Source organism: Dictyostelium discoideum, assembly GCF_000004695.1.
Source record: "Dictyostelium discoideum AX4 chromosome 4 chromosome, whole genome shotgun sequence".
Lineage (NCBI taxonomy): Eukaryota > Evosea > Eumycetozoa > Dictyosteliales > Dictyosteliaceae > Dictyostelium > Dictyostelium discoideum.
The window spans coordinates 4,952,401-4,976,503 of NC_007090.3; the positions used below are offsets into that span (position 1 = coordinate 4,952,401).

Consider the following 24,103-nt stretch of genomic DNA (forward strand, 5'->3'; position numbering starts at 1 on the left):
TTTTTTTTTTTTTTTTTTTTTTTTTCTTTGGATATTAAAAAACGTTTTTTTTTTTTTTTTTTTTTTTTTTTTTTTTTTTTTTTTTTTTTTTTTTTTTTTTTTTTTTTTTTTTTTTTTTTTTTCAAAAAGGTAAAAAAAAAAAGTGGTTTTTAATTAAATCGGTTTTGAGATAACATGTTAGGGAAAGAAATTTTGGGGTAAAAAAATTTTGGTTGGAAGGTTTCAAACTAATTGGGCCCAAAAAAAAAAAAAAAAAAAAAACTTTTTTTTTTTTTTCCAGGGGGGGGAAAACCATTTAATGAAAGGTTTTTTTTTTTTTCAAACCTTTTTTTTTTAAAATTTTTTGAAATTTGGGGTTTTTTTTTTTTTTTTTTTTTTTTTTTTTTTTTTTTTTTTTTTTTTTTGGAAAAAGCAACTAAAAAAAAAAAGGTGAGGAAAAAAAAAAAAAAAATAAAAACTGAAATTTCATTTTTGCTGTAGTTCATTTATGACCAAAGTAAACAGAAAAAGAATATATATTTTTGAATATGGCCAACGCACCAACAAACTCACGTGGTGCGAAAATTTTTTTTTTTTTTTTTTAAAATTTATTATTTTAATTTAATGGATTTCAAGACTTGAGTTGATTATTAATTTCAATTACAATTTTACCAAATGAACCTTTATTAACATGTTTAAAAGCATTTATTGCATCATTGAAATTATAAACTGTGTATCAATTAATTTTCAATGAAATCTTCACGAGGAGCCACAGACCATGAATATTGATTCTTTATAGATGAGATCATAAATGTTAATGTCAACTTTTAAAAAACCAATTGAATAGATATGACCTTGTGGTCTTGGTACATGAATGGCTTTATTAAAATAATCACCACCAACCACATCAACTACATGATCAACATCTTGACCATTTGTCAACTCCATTATATTTCTTCACTATGCTAATCCATATATTCAGCCAATCCATCCCCATCGATAGGTCCACCAAGAAAGTATTGATCCTCTTGTTTTTTCTCATCTCTAAATTGCCAATGTGAACAGAAATGTGTTAAAACTCTATCATTTATTTTAAAATTTTAACATTTTTACCAATCTTTGTAACATATATCCACAACAATCACTTGCTAGAATTAATCCAATTTATATCTTGGTTCATATTCTCCTAATAAAATTATTGAATTATAGAGTAATTTAATGAAATTGATGATATTTTTAATAAAACTTGATTTTCTTTTGGTAACCAATTCTAGAATTGAAATTTCTTTTTGTTTTAATCCTGAAAATCCATTTTCATATGATTCAATAACCCATGCTTTCATCATTTTTTTTTTTTTTTTTTTTTTAAATTATTGTTGGAATTATTGCTGTAATAATTTAAAATAAAAAAAAAAAAAAAAAAAATAGTGGTTTTTTCACCCACTGGATCTTTTGTTGAACATTCAATGTATGTTATTACTTTTTTTTTTTATTATTGTTATTATTATTATTATTTTTTTTTTTTTATTTTTGAAAATAAACAGAGATTCTCTAAAAAAAATAATAATAATATAAAAAAAAATTAAAAAAATTAAGTACCACCAAAGATAAATGTGTAATTGATTAACCCATCATGATTTTCTGTCCAAAACACAAATCAATTTTTTTTATTTTTTTATATTTATTTTTTTTATTTTTTTATATTTATTTTTTTTATTTTTTTTTTCACCTTTTTTTTTTTTTGTTGTTTCATTTTTTTTTATTTTTCTTTTGACCTTTTTTTTTTTTTAAATTATTTTTTCTCAAGATTTTTAATTTATCTACTTTTTTTTTTTTTTTTTTTTTAAACACACAGATTCATAACGCGTAAAATATATATAAAAAAAAAAATACCCCCTTTTTTTTTTTTAACACACAACATATCTTTTCAATTTTAATTATTAAATAAAAAATAAAAAATAAAAAATAAATGGAAAAAAAAAGAACTTTAAGTGTAAATAGTGGTAATAATGAGTTAATACCACCACAACCACCTTCTTCCCCAAAAACAAAAAACAGTTTAAATAATATTGAAAATAACGAATGTAATAATAATAATAATAATAATAATAATAATAATAATAATAATAGTAATAGTAATAATTTGAATAATAGTAATAATAATAATATTAATACCTCATCAAACAGCATTAATAGTTCAAATAGTATCAATAATAGTATTGATAATATTGATAATAAAGATAACCATCAACAAAAATACTATTTACCACCATCAAAAATGAATTCATCACAAGAATTTCAAAGTTATTTAACTCCAAATAAAAATAACAATAATAGAAACAACAATAATAGAAATAACAATAATAATAATAACAATAATAATAATAATGAAGGAACAATTCAAAACTTTACATCAAGAATGCTTAATTCAATTATAATGTATATGATCAGACCATTTTTAGTTGGTGCATCTGCTTCATTTGGAATCAGTATTGGTATGTTTTATTTCTCCCCCTTCCCTCCTTCCTTCCTTCCTTCATCACCATCATAATAATTTTAATAATAATAATATTAATAATAATTATAATCATCATATATTTATGAATTTATCTAACCATTATTTAAATTATTTAGGATATGTTCTTTTCGACTTTTGCCACAATAAATTAAAATTGAAATGGGAAGGCAAATAAACTCTCCTTTTCTTTATTTTTATTTTTACTCTTTTTCTTTATATATATAATAAAATATATAAAATGTATTTTTTAAAATAAACTACAATTTTTTTTTTCTATCCATACTATTTAAATTACTTTTATTGGTTTTTACATCTATATTTTTTTTTTTTTCTTTTTTTCTTTTTTCTTTTTTCTTTTTAAAATTCCTTTTTTTTTTTTTTTTTTTTTTTTTTTTTTTTAAATCTCTTTTTTGGTATTATTGTAAATAAGATTATACTCCATCGTCGTCTATTTTTAAAAGATAGTAAAGAGTTAGTATTTATTTATTATTATTATTATTATTATTATTAAATGTGGTGGTTGTTATTGTTGAAATCATACCATTGAATACCATGAATTCGACGATACCAAAAGCAAGACTACTGTTATTGGTAGCATTACTCTTAAAAATGTTATTAGTTTTATTATTGAAAGAATTGATTGGTGATGGTGATGATTTTGTGGATGAATTTGATTTTGATGAAGTGGCAGATGCAAAACCGCTTGGTATTCTTGTTGATGACGATGATGATGCTGAAGCTGTATATAATCTATTCACTTTAATAGATCCTCTAAGTACTGATCTTGTTGCAAAATTCATCATTTTTTTTTTTTTATCTCGTTTTTATAATCCTTTTATTAAAAAAAAAAAATAAAACCAATAACAATAATATGATTTGACTGATTTCAAATTTTTACGAATTACAAAAAAAAAAAAAAAAAAAAAAATCAAAAAAAAAACAAAATGAACAAAAAAAAAAATCAAAAATGAAAATAAGGATTCCATTTTTTTATTTTTCTAAACAATTTATAGTTCCCAAAAAAAAAAAAAATAAAAATAAAAATAAAAATAAAAATAATGAATATATTAAAAAAAAAAAAAAAAAAAAAATGTATACAGATTTTATTATTGTTATTTTTTTTTTTTTTTGTTTTTTTTTATAATTCATCCATTCCTTGGTTATAATTAATTTTATTAGTATAACCTAATTTTAATCTAGCTTTATCATCATTGATTGTAAAATTTTTTGAAGAATAAATTAAACCAGTTTTAGTGAGTAATGGTAAACCTTTTAAATTGAATAATTTCCAAATTAAAGCCATAATCCATACTAGTGATAAGGCTATTGGAGTTGGTAAAACCATATGAAGTTTATTTGTAGAGACACCTTTCTTTTTGAATCTGTCAGTGAAAAATTTACGATATTGTACAGATTCGCCATCGGTTAAATGAAAGATATCTTGGTTGTCACCTTTTTCAATTGCCAATCTAATTCCATAGGAAGCATTCTTTGCATGCACAATTGATAGGTAATTCTTTCCACCACCGATCCAAAACCATTGGAATTTATTACATAATCCAACGAGATAATCTAAAACGTTGTCTCTGCTACCCCAAACCAATGGCAATCGAATCACAATGGTTTTCATTCTACTCATCGACGATTGTGTTGCTAATAAAAACTGTTCAGAGATTGCTTTACTTTTATTATACCACCCCAATTGCTCGATGGGGGGGTATGGCGTGTCCTCGGTGGCGTTGTTTATATTTTCGCCATTCATTATCACGCCTTCACTACTTATGAAACAAAATACACTGACTGATGATGTACTTGACTGGTTACATATATTGAATAATAATTCAGTAGCATCTATATTATCTTTATATAATTCTTGAACAGATTCTGAATTTGTTTCTAATTTCGCAGCACAATGAATAACTATATCACAACCTTTAATCGCTTCAGTCAAACCTTGTTCGTCATGTAAAGAGCTCATAACGGGTGTTGCTCCCATTTGACTTAAAACTTTATTTGATGTTTCTGATCTACTTAATGCAAATACTTTATATCCATTTGATATTAATTCTTCAATTATATATTTTCCTAAAAAACCACTACCACCTGTTAAAAATACATTTTTCATTTTTTTATTTTAATTTAAAATCAATTTTATTCGTTTTTTTTTAAAAAAATAAAAAAGTACAGAAAAAAAAATAAAAAAAAATAAAAAAAAAAATTTGAAAAAAGATATTTTTTTTTTTTTTTTTTGGAAAAAGGTTTTTGATTTTTTTATTTATTTGTTTATTTTTTTTTTTTTTTTATAATTGAGACAAAATCTTAAATCACTTAAAAGATATATATAAAATTATCATTTTTATTTTGAAAAAAAAAAAAGAGAAAATAATTGATTTGGCTCATGTGTATAAAAATTTAAAAATATTATATCTTTTTAATTTAACTTTTTAACTATATGATTATATACAAATAATTTATTAAAAAATGAAAAAAAAAATTAAAAATAGATCACAACACTGTTTTTTAATTAAACTATATTTTTTTTATTTTTTTTTTTTTATTTTTTTTTTTTTTTTCAAATAATTGTAAAACCCATTCACCCCTCTCTATTTATATATTATTTTTTATTTTATTTTATTTTATTTTTTTTATTTTTAATTTTTTTTATTTTTTATTTTTTTTTTTAATTAATTTAATTATTTTTTTTTTTTTTCCTTTTTTTTTTTTTTTTTTCTTTTTTTTTTCCTCAACCTAATAATATCAAAAACATTTTAAAATAATTAAAAATATTAAAACTATTTAATTGTATAAAAAAAAAAAAAAAAAAAAATTATAAAAAAAAAAAATATGGAAATAATTATAAATAGAAATGAAATTAATTTTGATAATAATAATAATAATAATAATAATAGTAATAATAATAATAATTTAAATAATAATAATAATAATAATAAAAATAATAATAAAAATAATTTAAATGATAATGATAATAATAGTAATAATAGTAATAATAATAATAATAATAATAAAAGATTTAAATTTCAAAATAAACCTATTATAGTATTACCAATTTATTTACAACGTTTTATTTTAAAAATTATGATTAGTGAAGTTTGTAGAAAAGATAAGAATCAAGATTACTATAAATCAATTTCATCTGAAAAAAGATATAAATGTAAATTAATTAATTTTGCATTAACATGTAAAGAATGGTTTAAAACAATTTCAAAGAATTTTTTCGTTGCAAATGATTTTTCAATTTTAAATTCAAATTATAATTCAAATTCCAAGTATTCATTATTGAAAATTGAAAATATTAGAGTTTTAAGATTAACACAAATTTACTCAAAAGAGTATTGTTTAAAAATTCAACAACAATTATTACCAAAATTAGAAAATCTTAAAAAAGTTATTCTAACAAGTACATTCACCAATACAGATGATAAATGGTACAGTTTTGGTAACGATATTCCTTTAATTCAAAATTATAAAATTGACATAAATGTTGATATTCATGATATTTATGAAATTCAAGATAATATAATACTAAACCAACCACAACAAAGTAGTATAAATACTAATATTAATTTAAATGTTTCACTTTTAAATATTTGGTCTGATTTTGATGAGGAATGTGAATTGGTTGCATTAAACTATATAAATTATTTTAAACCTAAAAAGTTATTATTATTTCCAACCACAAATATAATCCAATTTTCAAAAGGTTACGAACTTTTTAATAATTGTTTATTATCATTCAAAGAATTAAATTATTATGAACCAATTACAATTGATGAATTATATCATTTATTAAAATCTTCTCCAAAAATTAAATATTTATCATTTCAAATTTGTTTTGATACATTAATTTATTATTTAAGCGGTAATAATAATAATAATAATAATAATAATAATAATAATAATAGTAATGATGCTAATGCTAATGGTACAACATGTTGTACTTGTAATACATCAAGATCAATTCAAGAATTTAATGAGAAATGGTTATTTATTTATAATACAATTTTAAATCATAAATATTTAACATCATTATCCATTACACATCGTTGTCCTGAAAGTTTTGAATTGAATCAGTTTTATACTGGTTCTTATCAATCAAGTTCAACATCGATATCGAGGGAATTTATTGAGAATTTCGGTTCAATGATTTTAAATAATCAATCAATAAAGTCATTAAGATTATCTGGATTTCATACACCTTCACTATTTGAATATGTTATGGCAAATAAAAGAATAATAAAGTATAAATCGGAATTCATTGATACTTTAAATAATTCAAAATATTATATTGACACAATTAGTAATTTATTAAAAATTAATCCAACAATTATTAAATTTCATTTACATGAAATTAGTTTCACTGGTGATTATATAAGGAAAAACTATTTAACATTTAAATGTTTTTATAATAAATCAATTAAAAATTAAATAAAATTGAATCCATATTGTGATTTCAAAAAAAAAAAATAAAAAAAAAAAAAAATAAAATGAAAAATAAAAAAGATTTTTTTTTATTTTTTTTTTTTTTATTTTTTTTTTATTTATTTTTCGAAAGCCCAAAGTAAAACAACCTCTTAAAAAATACTATAAAAAAAAATAAACAATATATTTATTTATTGTTTTTTTTAAACTTTAATACACTTAATTTTTAAGAAAAAAAAAACTTAGAAATAACACTTATATAAATATTGATACTATTTTTAGCAATCAAATTTATTTAATTTTTTTTTAATTTTTTTTAATTTTTTTTTTTTTCGTGTGCTTCAAAACCACCATTGTTTTGTTTACAATCCAATAGAATTTTGAAAATCAAATTAAAAATAAAAAAAAAAATAGATCCACTTAAAAATATACAAATTTTAAAATTGAGAAAAAATAAAGAAAGGAGATTTTCAAGATTCTATCAAAATAGATTTATAAAAAAGGTAATTCTAAAACTGATTTATTAATTTTTTTTTTCAACATGTTGTTGGTGTTTTTCTGTTATTAAATTTATTTTTAGAGTACTCAGCTAGTCATACTAAAATTGAGAAAAAAAAAAAAATAATAATAATAAAAATAATAAAAATAATAAAAATAATAAAAATAATGGGATTGTGTTGTTTTTGGATATTGAAAAAAAATAAAAATAAAAAATAAAAATAAATAAATAAAAAATTGAATCTCAATACAATGATCCAAATCACCAACTTTTTTTTATTTTTTATTTTTTTTTATTTTTTTTTTTTATTTTTTTAATTTTTTTTTTTTTTCACTCACACAATATTAATTATTTATAGATTTTTCAATCTGTAGAATTTTACACTTACAACAATATAAAGATTTATCCCCAAATCCAAAAAAAAAAGCAATTAACTATTATTTGTTTTATTTTTTGAATATATAATTCTTTTTAACTTTTTTTTTTCTTCTTTATTTTTCTATTTTTAAAAAAGAATGGAAAATCAAAAAAAAAATAATTTTAATCAAATTGATTATTTTAGATGGGCCGACTATAGTAAAAATAATAATAATAATAATAATAATAATAATAATAATAATATTAATAATAATAATAATAATAATAATAATAATAATATAAATAATAATATTGATAATAATAATAGTTTTTATCGTTTCATTAGTCCTCCATTTAATAAAATTAATAATAATAATAATGCTAACAATTTCAATAATATAAATAATAATAATAATAATAATTTTAATAATTATCAACTAAATGATGGCAATAAGATTTCAATTAATAATATTTTAAATGATAATACAACCACTACCAATACATCAGCAAATCAAAACTCTGCTAACACAAACAAAACATATAATTTCTCAAAAAATGAAAATGGAATTGTTTATGAAATTGATAATTTTATATTGGATTCCAATTTAGTTCGTGAACAACCATTCAATAATTTTAATTACCTCAATATAATAAATAATATTCAAAATTTCCTTCAATTAATTTCAGGAAAGGTAGCTATTTAATTTAATAATAGTTAATAATGATATTAAATAAATACTAATTAAATTATACAAAATAATAAGGTAAATTTATTGAATGTTATTTTGGGCATATTGGTTGATGATGTGAATAGATATTCAGTAAATCCGAATAGTATGTCAATTATTCCATCTGATAATTTTCCAACACCTCAGTTACCACTTGAAACTAATACTGATTTAAATAACACTTCAGATTGCTCATCAACTACCTTTTCATCACCTCCATCTTCTGCATTTAATTCACCAAATCTCCAGAATGATTATACTCAACCTCAAAATCAAAAATCACAATCCTCAACAATTGTTAAAAAAAATAGTAGTAAAAGCAAATCAAAAAACAATAAACAATCAAAAGATGATGGAGAAACCAATGATGGTGAATCACCTGAAATTGAGGAAAAAAGAGTTATAAGATTAGATATGAATCTTAATCCAAATCCAACTATACCAAAAAGAGGTAGACCACTAAAAGTAAGACCATTTGAGTGCTCCATTTGTAAAATAAAATGTTCAATATATTGGAGAAGAATATTGATTAATGAAGTTCGTACCTCTGTATGTAATGCATGTGGTCTTAGAACAATGAAAAAAACTAAAAAGGAAAATATAGAAAAAAAAAAAAATAAAATCAGTAATATTTTAAATGACCATAATTCTGAAATAGATAACCAAATAATTATTTATCTTAATCAAAAAAAAACAACCACTACTACAACAACCACAACAACTTCAAGCACAAATAACCTAAACAATAATAATAATAATAATAATAATAATAATAATAATAATAATAATAATAATAATAATAATAATAATAATAATAATAATGATAACAATAATAATGATAACAATAATAATGATAACAATAATAATGATAACAATAATAATAATAATAATAATAATAATAATAATAATAATAATAATAATAATAATAATAATGATAATTATAATGATAGTATTTATTCAAGATTGTATAGTGATGATTATGAAGATGAATATTATGAAGGTGAAGAATATGAAAATGAAGACGAGTAACTATTTAATGGTGGTTCTTTAAAAATTTGGTTGTTTTTTTTTTTATTATTAATAAATTTGTAATTTTTAAAAAATATATTATAAATCGAATTTATTTTTCACTTTTTTATATTAATTAATCTGGATTTCTAATTAAATTTTTAATTCAATATAAAGTTTATTTTTTTTAATTTAAAAGTGAGAAAATAAAAAAATAAATAATATTAAGTTTATTAAAATACATAATATAAATCATTTTTTTTTTTTTATATTTGAATTTGTGGTGTATATATCATTTATGAAAATAGAGAAAATTTAAAAAAAAAAAAAGAAGAAAAAATCAAAAATCAAAATTAAAATGGTTGGATAAGAAATATTTAAAACTGGTCTTAATGAAAAAAAAAAAAAAAAAAAAAAAAAAAAAAAAAAAAAAAAAAAAAAAAAAATAAAAACAAATTTAAATATTTGGACCTATCTCTATTTGTTTTTTTTTTTTTTTAAATCTTTTAAAATTTTTTTTTTATTAAAATAAAATAAATGTTTTTTTTTTATTGACTCTATAAACAAAAATATTATTCAAAACAAAAAAAAAATAAAAAAATAAAAAAAAAAAAAATAAAAAAAATTGAAATTTTATTGATAACCACCCTTTTTTTATTTTTTTTTTATTTTTAAAAAAAAAAAAAAAAAAATTTTGATCTTAAAAATAATAAAAAAATGGATTTTAAAAATATTAAAAAAATGATCCAAAAAAAAAAAAAAAATATTATTACAACCCTTAAATAAAATTTGTAAAAGGTAAAAAAATTTTTTTCAAAAAAAAAAAAAAAAGTTAAATCTCTAATGAAAGTCCACCCAAAATTCTTTTAAAAAATTCAAAAAAAAATTTTAATCCTTAAAAATACCTATATTTATCCCAAACCCCCAAATTTAAATAAAATAAATTTAAAATAATTTAAAAAAAAAGGGGAAATTTTTTTTTGGTTTTTTTTTTTCAAAAATTTTTTTTTTTACCCCCAATTCATTAAATTTTTTTTCACAACCCCTTTCCAAACCCATTTTTTTTTTCCCCTTTTTTAAAAAAAAAAAAAAAAAAAAAAAAAAAAAAAAAAATAATAATAATTTTTTAAAATGGTTAAAAGAAATAATAATAATTCAATTAATTATGAAATAAATAAAATAATTCCAGTACAAACAACCAAAGATATAAATTCCAAAAGAGAAAAAGAAATCCATGTGCAAATTAAAAAAATCAATTCTAATAGAACTTTTGTTTATGAAAATGTATTTATAAATTTTTTTTTTTTTTTTTTTTTTTTTTTTTTTTTTAAAATCTTATTATAATTTAATTATTGATATTAATCTTTTTATTTTTTAAATCTTTTTTTTTTTTTTTTTTTTTTTTTTTTTTTTTCTTTTTTTTTAAGATTCATAGACACATCTTATTGGTTTTAGAGAACTTTGGAAGTACAAAGAATCTTTTTCTCGTCCTTTCAGACTGTCTTGCAACATTGAAAGGTTATGATTCTCAAGAGTACCAATTACAACTTGAGCTACAAACCATTTCTGATTCAACTACAACTACTACAACAAACACTGTTTCCACTGTTGCCACTGCTTCCACTTCCAAAACTGCCACTTCCAAAAATGTCATTTCAAATATTGAAAACAATACTAATAAGAGTCAACCATTGGAATCAAATGATTTAACTCCACCATCATCTAAATCATCTAATTCTTCCCCTTCAACATCTCCAAGCAAAAGAGTTTCCAAATCTAAAACAAGGGTAACAAAGAAACCAAACCAAGTTATTTCCACTAGTTCTTCTGGTGAAACTGAAAATCTTACTACAACCAGTACTGCTGATACCACTGCTACCACTGATACTGCTGATACAACCGATGGCACAAATACAAGAACTAGCAATACATCCAGTGATGATACCACTACAGAATCAACCAAGAAAAGAGGTAGACCATCTAAAATTCAACCAGACAGTTGCTATGTTTGTAGAAGAACCTTTACTTCATATTGGAGAAAAGGTATCTTCAATGACCAAAATGAAGATCTTTGCAATCCTTGTGGTTTGAATTATTTGAAAAAAGGAAAAAAAGAACAAATTTCAAAAAATCAAAATAGTATCCACAATATTTTAAACTAACCTTTCTAAATCCTTTTTGATAATTATCAAAAAACTATTTTTTAAAAATCAAAATAATGTAACATTTTTTAATCATTAATAATAATTTGTAAATAAATAAATAAATAAAGCATATAATCATTTATTTAATTTTTATTTTATTATTTTTATTATTTTTATTATTTTCAATATTAAAAACTCCACCACAGTTGGTTTTATTTTGAGGTGTTGATCAATCTATACCAATTCCAATTGATCATTGAAATCATTAATTATACCACAATAGTAAGCTGCCATCAATTCACCTAAACTACATTCTAATTCAATCGAACCATAGATGCCACAATATAAAAAAAAAAAAATAAAAAAAAAAAAAAAAAAAAAAGGATGGCCAAATCAGAAAAAAAAAAATAAAAATAAAAAATAAAATAAAAAAAAAATAAAAAAGAAAAATAAAAAATTTGATTATTCTAATAAAAAAAATTAAATTTTTAAAGATGTAATTGATAATGCCAAAAAAAAAAATACATTTTAAAAGTGATAAACATAATAATAATTATTTTTTATTTTAAATAAAATACTATTTAATTTCATTACTTAAAAATTTTTATTTATTTTTAGATTATTTTTTACGAAAATATCTAAATTTTTTTTATGAAAATATCTGAATTTTTTTTATGAAAATATCTGAATTTTTTTTATTTTTTTTTTTTATTTTTTTATTAAAGTTTTATTTTCTCTGCAACTCTACTTTGGTTGTAAACATTATTTTAATAATAATAATAATAATAATAATAATAATAATAATAATAATAATAATAATAATAATAATAGTTATAATAATAATATTCATTATGCTTTAAATAGTATTGATCTATTGTTAATAAATTAGTCCAATTTTGTAAATTTATAGAATCTATTATCGAAGTTTCTTAGTTGTCACCTTTCATGGATAGAATTTTTTTTTTTCAAAATAGAAATTGCCTCAAATGTATAATGAATTCGAAATAGAATTCGTTATACATTTGAAACAACTTCTATTTTGAAAAAAAAAAATTCAATGTATGAAGGTGACAACTAAGAAAGTTCATAATGAAATTCAAGATGCCAATTGGTCCAGTATCGTTCTAATCTTTTTGATGATAAATATGGTCATAATTAGTATCTTATGGTATTATTTGAACACGATTGGGTGTATCAATTTTATTGGTGATCAAATTTATTTAACTGCTTGATCAATTTTAAAATAAAAATAAAAAAGTAAAAATAAAAAATTTTTCAAAGCAAGTATCGATAATGTGATCTATTTAATTTTTTTTTTTTTTTTTTTTCTTTCTCTTTTTTTTTTCTTTTTATTATTTTATTATTTTATTGTTTTATTGTTTTATTATTTTACATCATTATTTGCTTATTAGCCTTTAATTTTTCCTTTAATTTTGTTTTTTTTTTTATAAAATGGAATCAAATACATTAACAATTAAAATTATAATAATAAACAATAATGAAAACAATAATGATAATAAGAGAAGATGAATAGTCAATGGAAAAATTCTATAATTTGTAATTCTTGCAGTTTAAAATGTATGGTACTAAGTTATAAAATAAATAAAATAAAATAAAAAAAAAAAAAAAAAAAAAAAAAAAAAAAAAAAAATACAGAAAACACAACTACCTTATAAAAATATTTTTGTTTATTATATTTTTTTACTTTCTTTCTCTTTCATATGAATTATAGGGTTTTAACCATTATTTCGATTTGGTAAATTTTGGAACCAAATCATTTGTATCTAATGGTTGATTATCATTAATAGTATTATTTGCATTATAAATACTATTGATATTATTAATATTTTTTAAATTACTATTATACAATTGTACTTATTATTATAAATATGTTTAAAACAGTTTGAGTTATATTTAAAACTATTGGTATAATTATTTATAATAAATTAATAGGTGGGAAAATCGAAATCAATAAATAAGTTTTGATCTATAATATTGTTTTCATCATCATTATCATCATTATTATTATTATTATTATTATTATTATTATTATTATTATTATTATTATTATTATTATTATTATTTTTATAAATGTTTTGATTATTTTGATTTAAAATTAAAGAATCAATATCATCATTAATTTTATTTTTATTATTTTCTTCTTTTCTCTCAATAAAATAACTTGTATCACAATCATTTTCAACAAATGGTTGAAAAACCAATACCTTTTGATCTTCATAAATTTTCCAATTAATTTCTGAAAAGAATGGATGACATTTAACTTCATCAACACCATTTGCACCTAATCTTACACTTGGATTTGGATCTAATAATTTTTCAATTAAATCAATTGCCACTGGGTATAGCTTTTTAGGAAAATAAAGTTTTTTTTTATGATTTGTAATTTTATTAAATATTATTCTTACATTTTTTTCATCATTATCTGATTTTGGATTAATTGATTCATTTGGTTCATCTTCTTGAAATGGTGGATAACCAATTAAAAATTCATACAAAATGATTCCCAATGACCACCAATCAATAGTTTTACCATATCCTTTACCCAAAATTACCTCTGGAGGAATATAATATGGAGTACCAAGAATCTTTTGATTTTCAGTAGTGTTATTATTATTTGTGTTGTACAAAGTAAAAGAATTCTTTAAAATTTTAATATTACAACTTTCATCAACAAAATCAAATTTTGATAAACCAAAATCTGCTAATTTAATATGACCATTTGAATCTATTAAGATATTATCTGGTTTTAAATCTCTATGAATTATACCATGGTTATGAAGATATTCTAAACATATTATTATTTGAGCAATAATATTCTTTGTTAAATCTTCAGGCATATTATTATTAAATGAACGTAATAATGATGCACAATCACCACCATTTAAAAATTCCATAACGAAAAAAAGTTTTTTATCAGTTTGAAATGAAGAAAATAATTCTACAATAAAATTACATTTATAATTTGACAAAATTGTTTTTTCAATATTAACTTGATCAACCATCATTTTTTTAATTGTATCACTTTTTTTTATTACTTTTATTGCTACTGTTTTTTTGGTTATTTTATTTTCTGCCAAATAAACCTTTCCAAATCCACCTTTTGAAATCACTTTTAAAAAATTAAAATCATCTAATGGTGTAATTTTGGTTGAACATATTGAAATAATATCATGTGATAATGGTTTTACTTTTGGTTGAGATAAAACTGGACTTTCAAATTTTGGTGATGATATTGAAAGGTCATTACTTTTTTTTATTTTATAATCTTGATAAAATTTATTTGAACAATTGGTATTAATGAATTGGTAATTTTCAATTTCACCATACTCTATAAACCTTTTTTTATTATTTATTTTTATATAAATAATTTTATATGTAACTACATTATCACTAAATAAATTTCAATAATTAGTATTTTTTTTATTTTTTTTTTTTTATTTTTTTTTATTTTTTTAAATTAATAATGTAAAAAATAAAATAAAAAAATGAAATAAAATAAAAATTAAAACATACTCCAATTTTGAATAATAATCAGAAAAGTCATTTTTAAAATGTGGTAAATTTTTATTTATTATAAACATTTATATTTTATTATTGTATGATCAGATTAGGATTTAGAAAATAATAATTATGATATAAATTTAATTATCCGGTCGATTTATTTTTATTTATTAAATTGTACCCTTTATCATACAACAAATATTATTAAAAATTAAAAAAAATAATAATTTAAAAATTAAATAAAAATAATGCTTTTGTTTGTAAAATAGCAAAAAACCGTTTTGATGAATTCAATACCAATTTAATCATTCCTGGAATAAAAAAAAAAAAAAAAAAAAAAAAATATTATTGTTTTTTTTTTATATATTTATTTTTATTTTTATTGAAATTTCAATGTATAGATAGTTACTACTACCACGCTAAAAAGAATCACAGATGTGTGTTCAAGTGGGGTTTGAAATAATTTTTTTTTTTTTATTTGAAAAAAATAAAATTTTAATACACATAAACAAATAAAAAAAAAATAAAAAAAAATTCACTTATTTTCACACATTAAAAAACCACACTACATAAAAATAGGAAAAAGAAATATATTTAGTATTGTTATTACATCTATGTTGGTTATAATTTACAAATTTATCCAAACGAATTTTTTTTTTTTTCGTTTAATTATACCATTATTGGTAATATTTATGGAAAAAAAAACAAAATACAAAATGAAGTGTATGAAAATTTTATATTTAATTTTAATTTTAATTCTATTTTTAATTTTTATTTTATTATAATCTATATTTTTATTTTTTTTTGAAATCTAGTTTTGCAATATGTTTAAAAAAAAAAAAAAAATAAAAATAAAAATAAAAAAAACAAAAAAAAAAAAATGGTTAAAATCCTTTAATTATTACAAGCATGATGTTATTTGAATGTGTTAATTTTTTTTATTCATGTAGTGTAATCGACATGCATTTCAAAATAAAATATATATTTTCTATTTTAAAATTGTTATTTAAATATAGAATGATTGGATGTTTTTGGTTTTTTTAAAAAAAAAAAAAATTAATTTATATATTTATAAATGATTAATACATAAATAAATTTAAAAAGGTAGCTTTTTATTAAAATATTTTTTTTATTTAAAATTGTTTGGTAAAGATATAGATTAAAAATGATTTTTTTTTTTTTTTTTTTTTTTTTTTTTTGAAATGTTACAATTATTGTTTAAAAAATTATTAAAAAATGAATTTGATTTAAAAAAATGTTGGAAAAGTAAAAAAAGATTTAGAAAGAGGTTAGTTCAAAACATTTTTGATACTATGTTTTTGTCTGGAAAGTCTCTCTTTCTTTTCTTTATTCATGTAGTATAGTCCACATTCATTGCATAGGTCAACTACAACACCATTATCTGTACCTCTTCTCCAATATGGAGTTTCGGTTACTTTACAGACATAGCAATTTTCTGGAAATATCCTTGGTGGTCTTTCTTTTACCTTGCTTTCTTCTGTGATATCATCAGTGGTTGTAGTAGTACCGATAATATTGGAGTCAGTAGTAGTAATGGGAGTGGTGGTGGTGGTAATGGCAGTGCTAACATTTCCTTTTGTCTTGGTTTTGGAAATTCCTTTTGTTTTTGATGATGGTGGTTTAGAATCATTTGAATCCAATGGTGGAGTATTATCGACATTGTCTTCATCACTATCATCTTTGTCTTGATCATCTTTTTGATCATCTTCTTCATCATCACTACTATTCATATCAATTGGTTTGGAACGTACACCACGTGTTTTTGGTTTTGAAACTAAGGCGGAATTATTATTTTTGGTAAGTGAATTGGAAGTGGTGGTAGTAGTAGTGGTAGTGTTAGTGGGAGTTGAAGTAGAAGTGGAAGCAGTGGAAAGAGCAACACTGGTATTAACAGGGTTAACTGATAATGAGGCAATGGCTGTGGTAATGGCGTTTTCATTGATTGTGTTTTGACTGGTATTAACACTATTAACTGGTAAAAGTAATTCTGATGTATCGCTAGAATATTGTAATTCCAAACACTCTAGCTCAGCATTCAAACTGGCTTCAAGAGCATCAAATTCTTTCAATGTTACATGGAAGTCTTTTAGGAGCATTGGTAAATTCAACGCAAGAGTAGCATTTTCCAAAGCCAATTTAAGATGTCTATGAGCCTATATTTTAAATTATTTAATAAAAAAAAAAAAAAAAAAAAAAAAAAAAAAAAAAAAAAAAAAAAAAAAAAAAAAAAAAAAAAAAATGAAAATAATAAAAATAAATTAATAAAATAAAAATAAAAAAAATAATTTATAAAAATAATAATAATAATAATTACATTTTTATAAATAAACATTCTTTCCGATTTAATTGTATAAATTAATTCATGGATATCTCTTTCTCTTTCGGATTTATAATTTTTAATTGGTTGTTGTAGTTGTTCTGGATTTCGTCTAAGTTTTTTTTCTAAATTTTTTCCAAAGGATTCAAGGTTAAATGATTGCATAGTTTTTCTTTTTCCCATTATAAAATTATAATGTGTGGATTCTATTTGGTGTTGGAGAAAAATAATTAGTGAAATAAAAAAAAAAAAAAAAAATTTATAAAAAAAAAAAATTTGAAATTATTTTAAGCTTTTTATATATTTTTTTTTTTTTTTTTTTTTTTTTTGTTCTTTTAAATGATTTCTTGGTAGGATATGGTATTTATCCATTTTTGGAGTTTTAAATTAATGAAAAGAATAGTATTTGATTTAAAAAGAACCTTTTTACTATTTTTTGTTTTTGTCCTATTAAATTTAATGATATTTATCATTTTTTTTTGATTTTTTAGATTTTTTAGATTCATCTTTTTTTTATTTCTCAGATCATATTTTATTTTATTTTTATTTTTTATTTTTTATTTTTTTTTTCAATTTTCTTTTTTTTTTTTTTTTTCAAAAACCCAATTTTTTTTTTCCAAACCCATTTTTTTTTTTTTTTTTTTTTTTTTTTTTTTTTTTTTTCTCAAATGGAAAAGCATCCTACAACACCAAATACAACAACAACCACATTAATGACAAAAACAATACACAATAACTACAACAATAATATTAACGACAACAACTAGTTTATGAAAGCAATAGGAGTTTTAGAAAGGTTGGCACAATGCTATCATTAGGGGTCATTTGTGGCGATAGTAGATTTCACAACAACCACTAATACTACACAACCAAAAGAAAAACCACTTTGTGGAACAGATGAGATTATCAACTGATAACAATAACACAATACAAGCAGTTAAAAGCATCCATTTGGTTTATTTGAAGCAACATCAACCATTTTATCGAGCGTAATCAACATTAAACCAATTATTTCATCATTATCAGGTAGTCAAACTTCAACAATAAAATAAAAATAAAAATAAAAATAATAATAATAATAATAATAATAATAATATCCTCAATTCACTTTTAGAATAATCAATCTTCATATAATCATTATTAAAAGAACAAGAACCAGAACCAGAACAACAACCATTTAAGAGTTCATAATTCGAATGGTCACCAAAATTAGCAAGAGAAGGATATCAATTCCTTCCATCAAAGAACTATCAAAGAAACCTGATAAAGAATTATCAACAATTCAAGGTTTGCAATTTTAAGAGATGGTTGTTGATTAGTATTCCAATTTATTTACCAGGTTAAACGAATTTAGTTTGATCAGATTAAATACCTGCTCAATAAATTTTTTAATTTCCTCACACTTCAAATAAAATATAAATAAATAAAAAATAATTATTATTATTATTATTATTATTATTAATTCTTTTTAACAATATGAAAAAATCATTGAATGTTTATTATTTTTATTTTTATTTTTTTGTGGTGATAATATATATAATATAATATGAACAACAAATGAAAATAAATCAAACCCCACCAAACAAAACATCATATTACAATAGTTTTGGTGGGCAAATTTATTTTATTTTTTTAGGGTCGTTTTAAAAAAAAAAAAAATTATGTGTGGTTAGAAATTAAAAAAATTATTATTTATTTTTATTATTATTAACGAATTACAAAACTTTCAAGCTCACCCTGATTCTACACATTTGAATTTATAGATTTTTATAATTAATGATTTTTAATATTGGATTTTATTTTTATTTTAAATCTAATATTAGAAATCATTTTTAGGGTAATTTGATTGAAAATTCAGAAAAAACTATTTTTTATTTTTTTTTAATTTTTTTTTTTTTTTTTTTAAAAAATAAATTTGGAACCACCAAAGTTTCTTTTTTTTTTTGATGTTCTTAGAAGATGACATAAGAAGATCAGCAATTTAATTATTACAATTAAAAAATTAGATAATAAAAATGATTTGTTGTTAAAAAAAAAAAAAAAAAAAAAAAAAAAAAAAAAAAAAAAAATGCAAAGATTGATTCTTATTTAAAGTTTTTTTTTTTTTTATTTTTAATCATTAAATAAAAAACATACAAATAAATAAATAAAAAAGTAAAAAAAAAAAAAAAAATTAAAATGAATTCAATTGAAAATAATAATAATAAAAATAATAATAAAAATAATAATAAGATTTGGTTAATCACAGGAACATCAAGTGGCATTGGTTTAGAATTAGTAAAGAAGTTGTTAACATATGGTTATAAAGTTTCAGCATTAACTCGTAGACCAGAAGAGATTGAAAAAGAGATTAAAGAAATTCAATTTGAAAAAGATAATTTATTAATTGTTAAAACTGATATTACAAATAATGAATCAGTAAAGAGTGCAGTAGAAGAGACTATTAAACAGTTTGGTAGAATTGATGTATTGGTGAATAATGCTGGTTATGGTTTGGTAGGTTCAATCGAAGAGTTATCAGATTCAGACGTTAGAAAGATATATGATGTAAATGTATTTGGTGTTTTAAATTTATTAAGAAATTCAACACCACATTTTAGAAAACAAAAATCAGGTTTAATAATTAACATATCCTCTCAAATGGGTTGGGATAATATGGAATATTATTCAGCATATAGTTCAACTAAACATGCAGTTAATGCAATTACATTCTCTGCACAAAAAGAGTTAAAAGCATTTGGAGTGAATGTAATATTAGTTAGTCCAGGTGGATTTAGAACTGGTTTCGTTGCTGGTCAACAATCAAACTTTCAAGTACCTTCAAAATTTATTGATGAATATTCAACTCAATCATTCATTGAAATGTTTAATAAATATTCACCATATTCAAAAGGCGATCCTGAAAAAGCAGCTGAACTCTTAATTAAATTACCAACAATTGAAGAATTACCAAATAATTTATTCATTGGCTCTGATTCATTATCAGCTGCCAAACAACAATTACAATCACATTTATTAGAAGCTGAAAAATGGTCTGACCTTTCAATTTCAACTGATTACTAAAGATATTAAAAAAAATAAAATAAAATTAAATAAACCTTTTTTGTAAATAATACGTTTGTGTAAATAATACTTTTGTGTATAATCTCTTGTGTGGTTTAATTATTGAAAAAAATATATATATACTAACAATAAAAATATACAAAAGATAAAACATCAAACAAATACTTATTTAAATAATAAAAAAGAATAGACAAAAATAAAATAAAATAAAAAAAAAATGAAAAGACAAAAATAAAAAAAAAGTCAAAACTCTTATATTTTAAATATTATTAAAAACTGAATTAACATCTATAAAAAAAATTGGAAAAATATAAACCATGTAATTATTTTCATTTTCAACAACATCATCACCATCATAATAAACCAAACTTGCAACCAATTCATCAATTTCATTTTGAATATTAGGATCTAAACAATCTTCATTTTCAATTACTTCAAAAATGAAATTGTTAATACTGAGGTTGTTTTTGAATGTGTCACAAGTTGAAAAGTTGCTAGAGTTATTTGAAATTTCATTAATGGTATAATTAAAACTATCATTAACATCGGTTCCTTCTTCTCCACTTTTATCTTCTTTTATATTATTATTAATATTTTTATTATTAATATTATTATTATTGTTAATATCATTGTTGTTTTTGTTATTGTTATTGTTTGGTTTAGTTGGTGGTGCTATTTCATTATTACTATTATCTTGTTGAGTTTGATTTGTTTTATTTGAACTGTTACTATCATCACTATTACTATTATTATCATTATTTTTAGATGGTAAGTTTTCAGTTTTGATACCTCCATTTACTGTTTGTGATTCTAACTTATTATTATCATTATTTTTATTATTGTTATTATTATTATTATTATTATTATTATAATTATTATTATTAATATTATTATTATTATTATTATTATTATTATTATTATTATTATTTTCATTATTATTATTTTGTTTGGAAATTTTATTAACACCACCTTCAATTAATAATTTATTTTTCTTCTCCATTTTCTTTTTATTTTTCATTTTTAATTTCATTTTATTTTCATTTTCAATTGTTTTTTGAAGGATTAATTGTTGATCTTGTTCTTTCAAAAATTGTTCTAATTTCTTTTTATCGTCATCCAATTTTGTAGTATTTAAGGGTTGAGATCTTTGTTTTATCTTTTGTAATTTCCTTTTTTGTTTTTCTTTTTCTTTTTCTAATTTTTCTTCTAATTCAAATTCTTTTAATAAATCATTTTGAGTTTGAATAAATTGATTATACATTTCTTGGCAAAAATCTCTTTCAATCACTTTTTTAGGATCATCTTTAAAATGTTCGGGTTTAAAAGTAATTTCAATATGATTTGGAATTGAAAAAACTTTTGGTAAAATTTTTAAAACAGGACCACCTGTAGATTTTAAAGAACTTAGTTTTTGACTAAATAACCTTTGAATTTCTTCTGCTTTATTCATTTGTATTGGTGGAGAATATTTGGTTGGAAGATATTTTTTTTTTAGTTTTTCTTTACTTAATTTACAAACATTTTTAAGGAATTTATTTACAAAGTAACAATTATCATTATTAAGAATTGGTAAATTGATAGATTCATTATCCAATGTTGAAATGATTTCTTGTTTAGATGGAAGATAAAATTTGTTTGTGTTTGGTTCTCCAAATTGAAATATTTCTTTTGTTGATAATGATATATTACAATTATAATAATATTCTCTTAAAAATGAGCAAACGGATAAACCAATTTCATTACCATTTTTATCTCTTGAATTAAGTTTTTTAAATTTATCATATGATACATATTGTTTTTTCAAACAAAGATTAAAAATTCTTTTTGAAAATTTAGTTAATCTACAGAATTTTGGAAGTAAGAAATCAATTTGAGGAATTTCTCCAGAACATGCAGAGATTTCTATAATTGCATTTTCAAGATTCATTTCAAAATGGCTTGGTAACATTATATTAAGTAAATCTGATACATCCAAATTTACAATTGAATTCCATTTAAACTTTTCTAATTTCACTAAAGATTCTAAATCCAACATTAAAATTCTTAGAATCATTATCTTTTTACCAATATTTTTAATTTTATTTGAAATACCATCATTCCCAACTTGAGATTTCAACCCAGTTGATACTTTAATATATTCACTAATAATTGAATTATAAATTCTCCATTGATCAATTATTTTGAATTTAAAATGAATGAAACCTTGAAAACGATCATGGGCTTCACGAATATCAATCATTGGTTTATTATTTGGGACATAATCAATATCGGTGACATCATAATATTGTTTAATTAATAATGCTGCCACTGTTAAAACATCACTTCTTTTAATTTTTGTAATTAAATAATTTGAAATCTTTGTTTTGAAAAAAGTACTTTTATTATAACCAAATTTTAACAGTACTTTATAAAAATCTGGACCATTCTCTTCATAGTTGTCCCATCCACCAGCAAAAATTTGAACCATTAATTCCAATGCATTAATGTCATTCAATTTAATTGCTTCATCAATTAAATTGAAATTGAATAATAATTTTTTTTCATATAGTATTTCATAGAATTCTCTATCGTGACAATTTAAAAGTAATCTATTAATGTCTTTAAATGATAAAACAAATTTACTACCTTGTTTCATTAACTCTTTTAATTTAGAAAATTCTTTTTTTTTTATTAAATCTTTCACTTTATTTGCAAGAGAAGTATCAATTGGAAAGTCATTTTTAAAAATTTGAAAAGTTTTTTTAGTTTTATTTGCATTATGTGGAGGTACAAAAATTAAAGATTTAAAAGATGACATCTTGAATTAAAAAAAAAAAAAAAAAAAAAGATTAATAATTAAATTTTTTAAAAGTATAGTTTTTTTATTTTTAATTTTTTTTTATTTACAATTTTACCTTTTATAATTATATTATTAGTTTTTTAATTTTTTAATTATTTTTTAATTTTTTATAATTATTTATTTGTTGAATGTATTTTTGTTAATAGATTTTTTAGTTTTTTTTTTACTTTGAATAAATTAATATAAAAGTTAAGTATATAAATCAAAGTGATGTATTAAAAATTATAAATATAAATATAAATAATAATAATAATTAAAAAAAAAAAAAAATTACAATAAAAACAAAATTAGATGATTATAATTTTTTTTTTACCACTTTTCCCACACCAAGTTTTTTTTTTTTTTTTTTTTAATTCACACCCCAACACAATTATGATTTCACCTAATAATTGTGTATGGTGATTATTTTTGTATTCAATTAAAAAAAAAAAGAAACTATTTTTGTAAAGTATATTTTTAGCATTTAAATTAGTTTGTATTTAATTTAAAAAAAAAACTATTATTAAAATTTTACCCCAGTTATATAATAAAAAAAAAAAAAAAAAAAAAAAAAAAAAATAATCATTAATCTTTTTTTTTTTAACTGATGATGTTAAAAAATTCAACCACTAAAATTTCCTTTAATTTTGTATATAAAAAATTCTCACAACCTATTGTATCAATAATGT

General features: G+C 19.9%; 12 protein-coding genes across 12 annotated transcripts; 5 read left to right on the forward strand and 7 right to left on the reverse strand.

Annotated features, from left to right (window-relative positions):
* Positions 1–756: 756 nt before the first annotated feature.
* On the reverse strand, positions 757–927 carry DDB_G0286859 (hypothetical protein; the record flags this gene model as incomplete). The annotated part of the gene is made up of 1 exon (XM_632422.1): positions 757–927. A coding segment is annotated over one exon (171 nt), but the record flags the coding sequence as incomplete, so codon positions are not given.
* A 206-nt stretch (positions 928–1,133) lies between these two features.
* Positions 1,134–1,325, reverse strand: DDB_G0286827 (hypothetical protein; the record flags this gene model as incomplete). Its single annotated transcript, XM_632423.1, has 1 exon — positions 1,134–1,325. The coding sequence occupies one exon, from the start codon at positions 1,323–1,325 to the stop codon at positions 1,134–1,136; it is 192 nt and encodes a 63-aa protein (XP_637515.1).
* A 623-nt stretch (positions 1,326–1,948) lies between these two features.
* On the forward strand, positions 1,949–2,530 carry DDB_G0286829 (hypothetical protein; the record flags this gene model as incomplete). Its single annotated transcript, XM_632424.1, has 1 exon — positions 1,949–2,530. One exon carries the CDS (start codon positions 1,949–1,951, stop codon positions 2,528–2,530), a length of 582 nt encoding a protein of 193 aa, XP_637516.1.
* A 446-nt stretch (positions 2,531–2,976) lies between these two features.
* Positions 2,977–3,300, reverse strand: DDB_G0286831 (hypothetical protein; the record flags this gene model as incomplete). The annotated part of the gene is made up of 1 exon (XM_632425.1): positions 2,977–3,300. The coding sequence occupies one exon, from the start codon at positions 3,298–3,300 to the stop codon at positions 2,977–2,979; it is 324 nt and encodes a 107-aa protein (XP_637517.1).
* A 335-nt stretch (positions 3,301–3,635) lies between these two features.
* On the reverse strand, positions 3,636–4,622 carry DDB_G0286833 (hypothetical protein; the record flags this gene model as incomplete). The annotated part of the gene is made up of 1 exon (XM_632426.1): positions 3,636–4,622. One exon carries the CDS (start codon positions 4,620–4,622, stop codon positions 3,636–3,638), a length of 987 nt encoding a protein of 328 aa, XP_637518.1.
* A 719-nt stretch (positions 4,623–5,341) lies between these two features.
* DDB_G0286835 (hypothetical protein) lies at positions 5,342–6,943 on the forward strand (the record flags this gene model as incomplete). Its single annotated transcript, XM_632427.1, has 1 exon — positions 5,342–6,943. One exon carries the CDS (start codon positions 5,342–5,344, stop codon positions 6,941–6,943), a length of 1,602 nt encoding a protein of 533 aa, XP_637519.1.
* A 1,008-nt stretch (positions 6,944–7,951) lies between these two features.
* On the forward strand, positions 7,952–9,550 carry gtaM (GATA zinc finger domain-containing protein 13; the record flags this gene model as incomplete). The annotated part of the gene is made up of 2 exons (XM_632428.1): positions 7,952–8,485; positions 8,558–9,550. The coding sequence occupies 2 exons, from the start codon at positions 7,952–7,954 to the stop codon at positions 9,548–9,550; spliced, it is 1,527 nt and encodes a 508-aa protein (XP_637520.1).
* A 1,110-nt stretch (positions 9,551–10,660) lies between these two features.
* Positions 10,661–11,691, forward strand: gtaW (GATA zinc finger domain-containing protein 23; the record flags this gene model as incomplete). Its single annotated transcript, XM_632429.1, has 2 exons — positions 10,661–10,813; positions 10,957–11,691. The coding sequence occupies 2 exons, from the start codon at positions 10,661–10,663 to the stop codon at positions 11,689–11,691; spliced, it is 888 nt and encodes a 295-aa protein (XP_637521.1).
* Positions 11,692–13,619: 1,928 nt separating this feature from the next.
* DDB_G0286841 (MAST family protein kinase) lies at positions 13,620–15,275 on the reverse strand (the record flags this gene model as incomplete). Its single annotated transcript, XM_632430.1, has 2 exons — positions 13,620–14,940; positions 15,208–15,275. The coding sequence occupies 2 exons, from the start codon at positions 15,273–15,275 to the stop codon at positions 13,620–13,622; spliced, it is 1,389 nt and encodes a 462-aa protein (XP_637522.1).
* A 1,209-nt stretch (positions 15,276–16,484) lies between these two features.
* On the reverse strand, positions 16,485–17,716 carry gtaQ (GATA zinc finger domain-containing protein 17; the record flags this gene model as incomplete). Its single annotated transcript, XM_632431.1, has 2 exons — positions 16,485–17,369; positions 17,531–17,716. The coding sequence occupies 2 exons, from the start codon at positions 17,714–17,716 to the stop codon at positions 16,485–16,487; spliced, it is 1,071 nt and encodes a 356-aa protein (XP_637523.1).
* A 1,995-nt stretch (positions 17,717–19,711) lies between these two features.
* On the forward strand, positions 19,712–20,596 carry DDB_G0286845 (short-chain dehydrogenase/reductase family protein; the record flags this gene model as incomplete). Its single annotated transcript, XM_632432.1, has 1 exon — positions 19,712–20,596. The coding sequence occupies one exon, from the start codon at positions 19,712–19,714 to the stop codon at positions 20,594–20,596; it is 885 nt and encodes a 294-aa protein (XP_637524.1).
* Positions 20,597–20,855: 259 nt separating this feature from the next.
* Positions 20,856–23,393, reverse strand: DDB_G0286847 (hypothetical protein; the record flags this gene model as incomplete). Its single annotated transcript, XM_632433.1, has 1 exon — positions 20,856–23,393. The coding sequence occupies one exon, from the start codon at positions 23,391–23,393 to the stop codon at positions 20,856–20,858; it is 2,538 nt and encodes an 845-aa protein (XP_637525.1).
* Between the last annotated feature and the right edge of the window lie 710 nt (positions 23,394–24,103).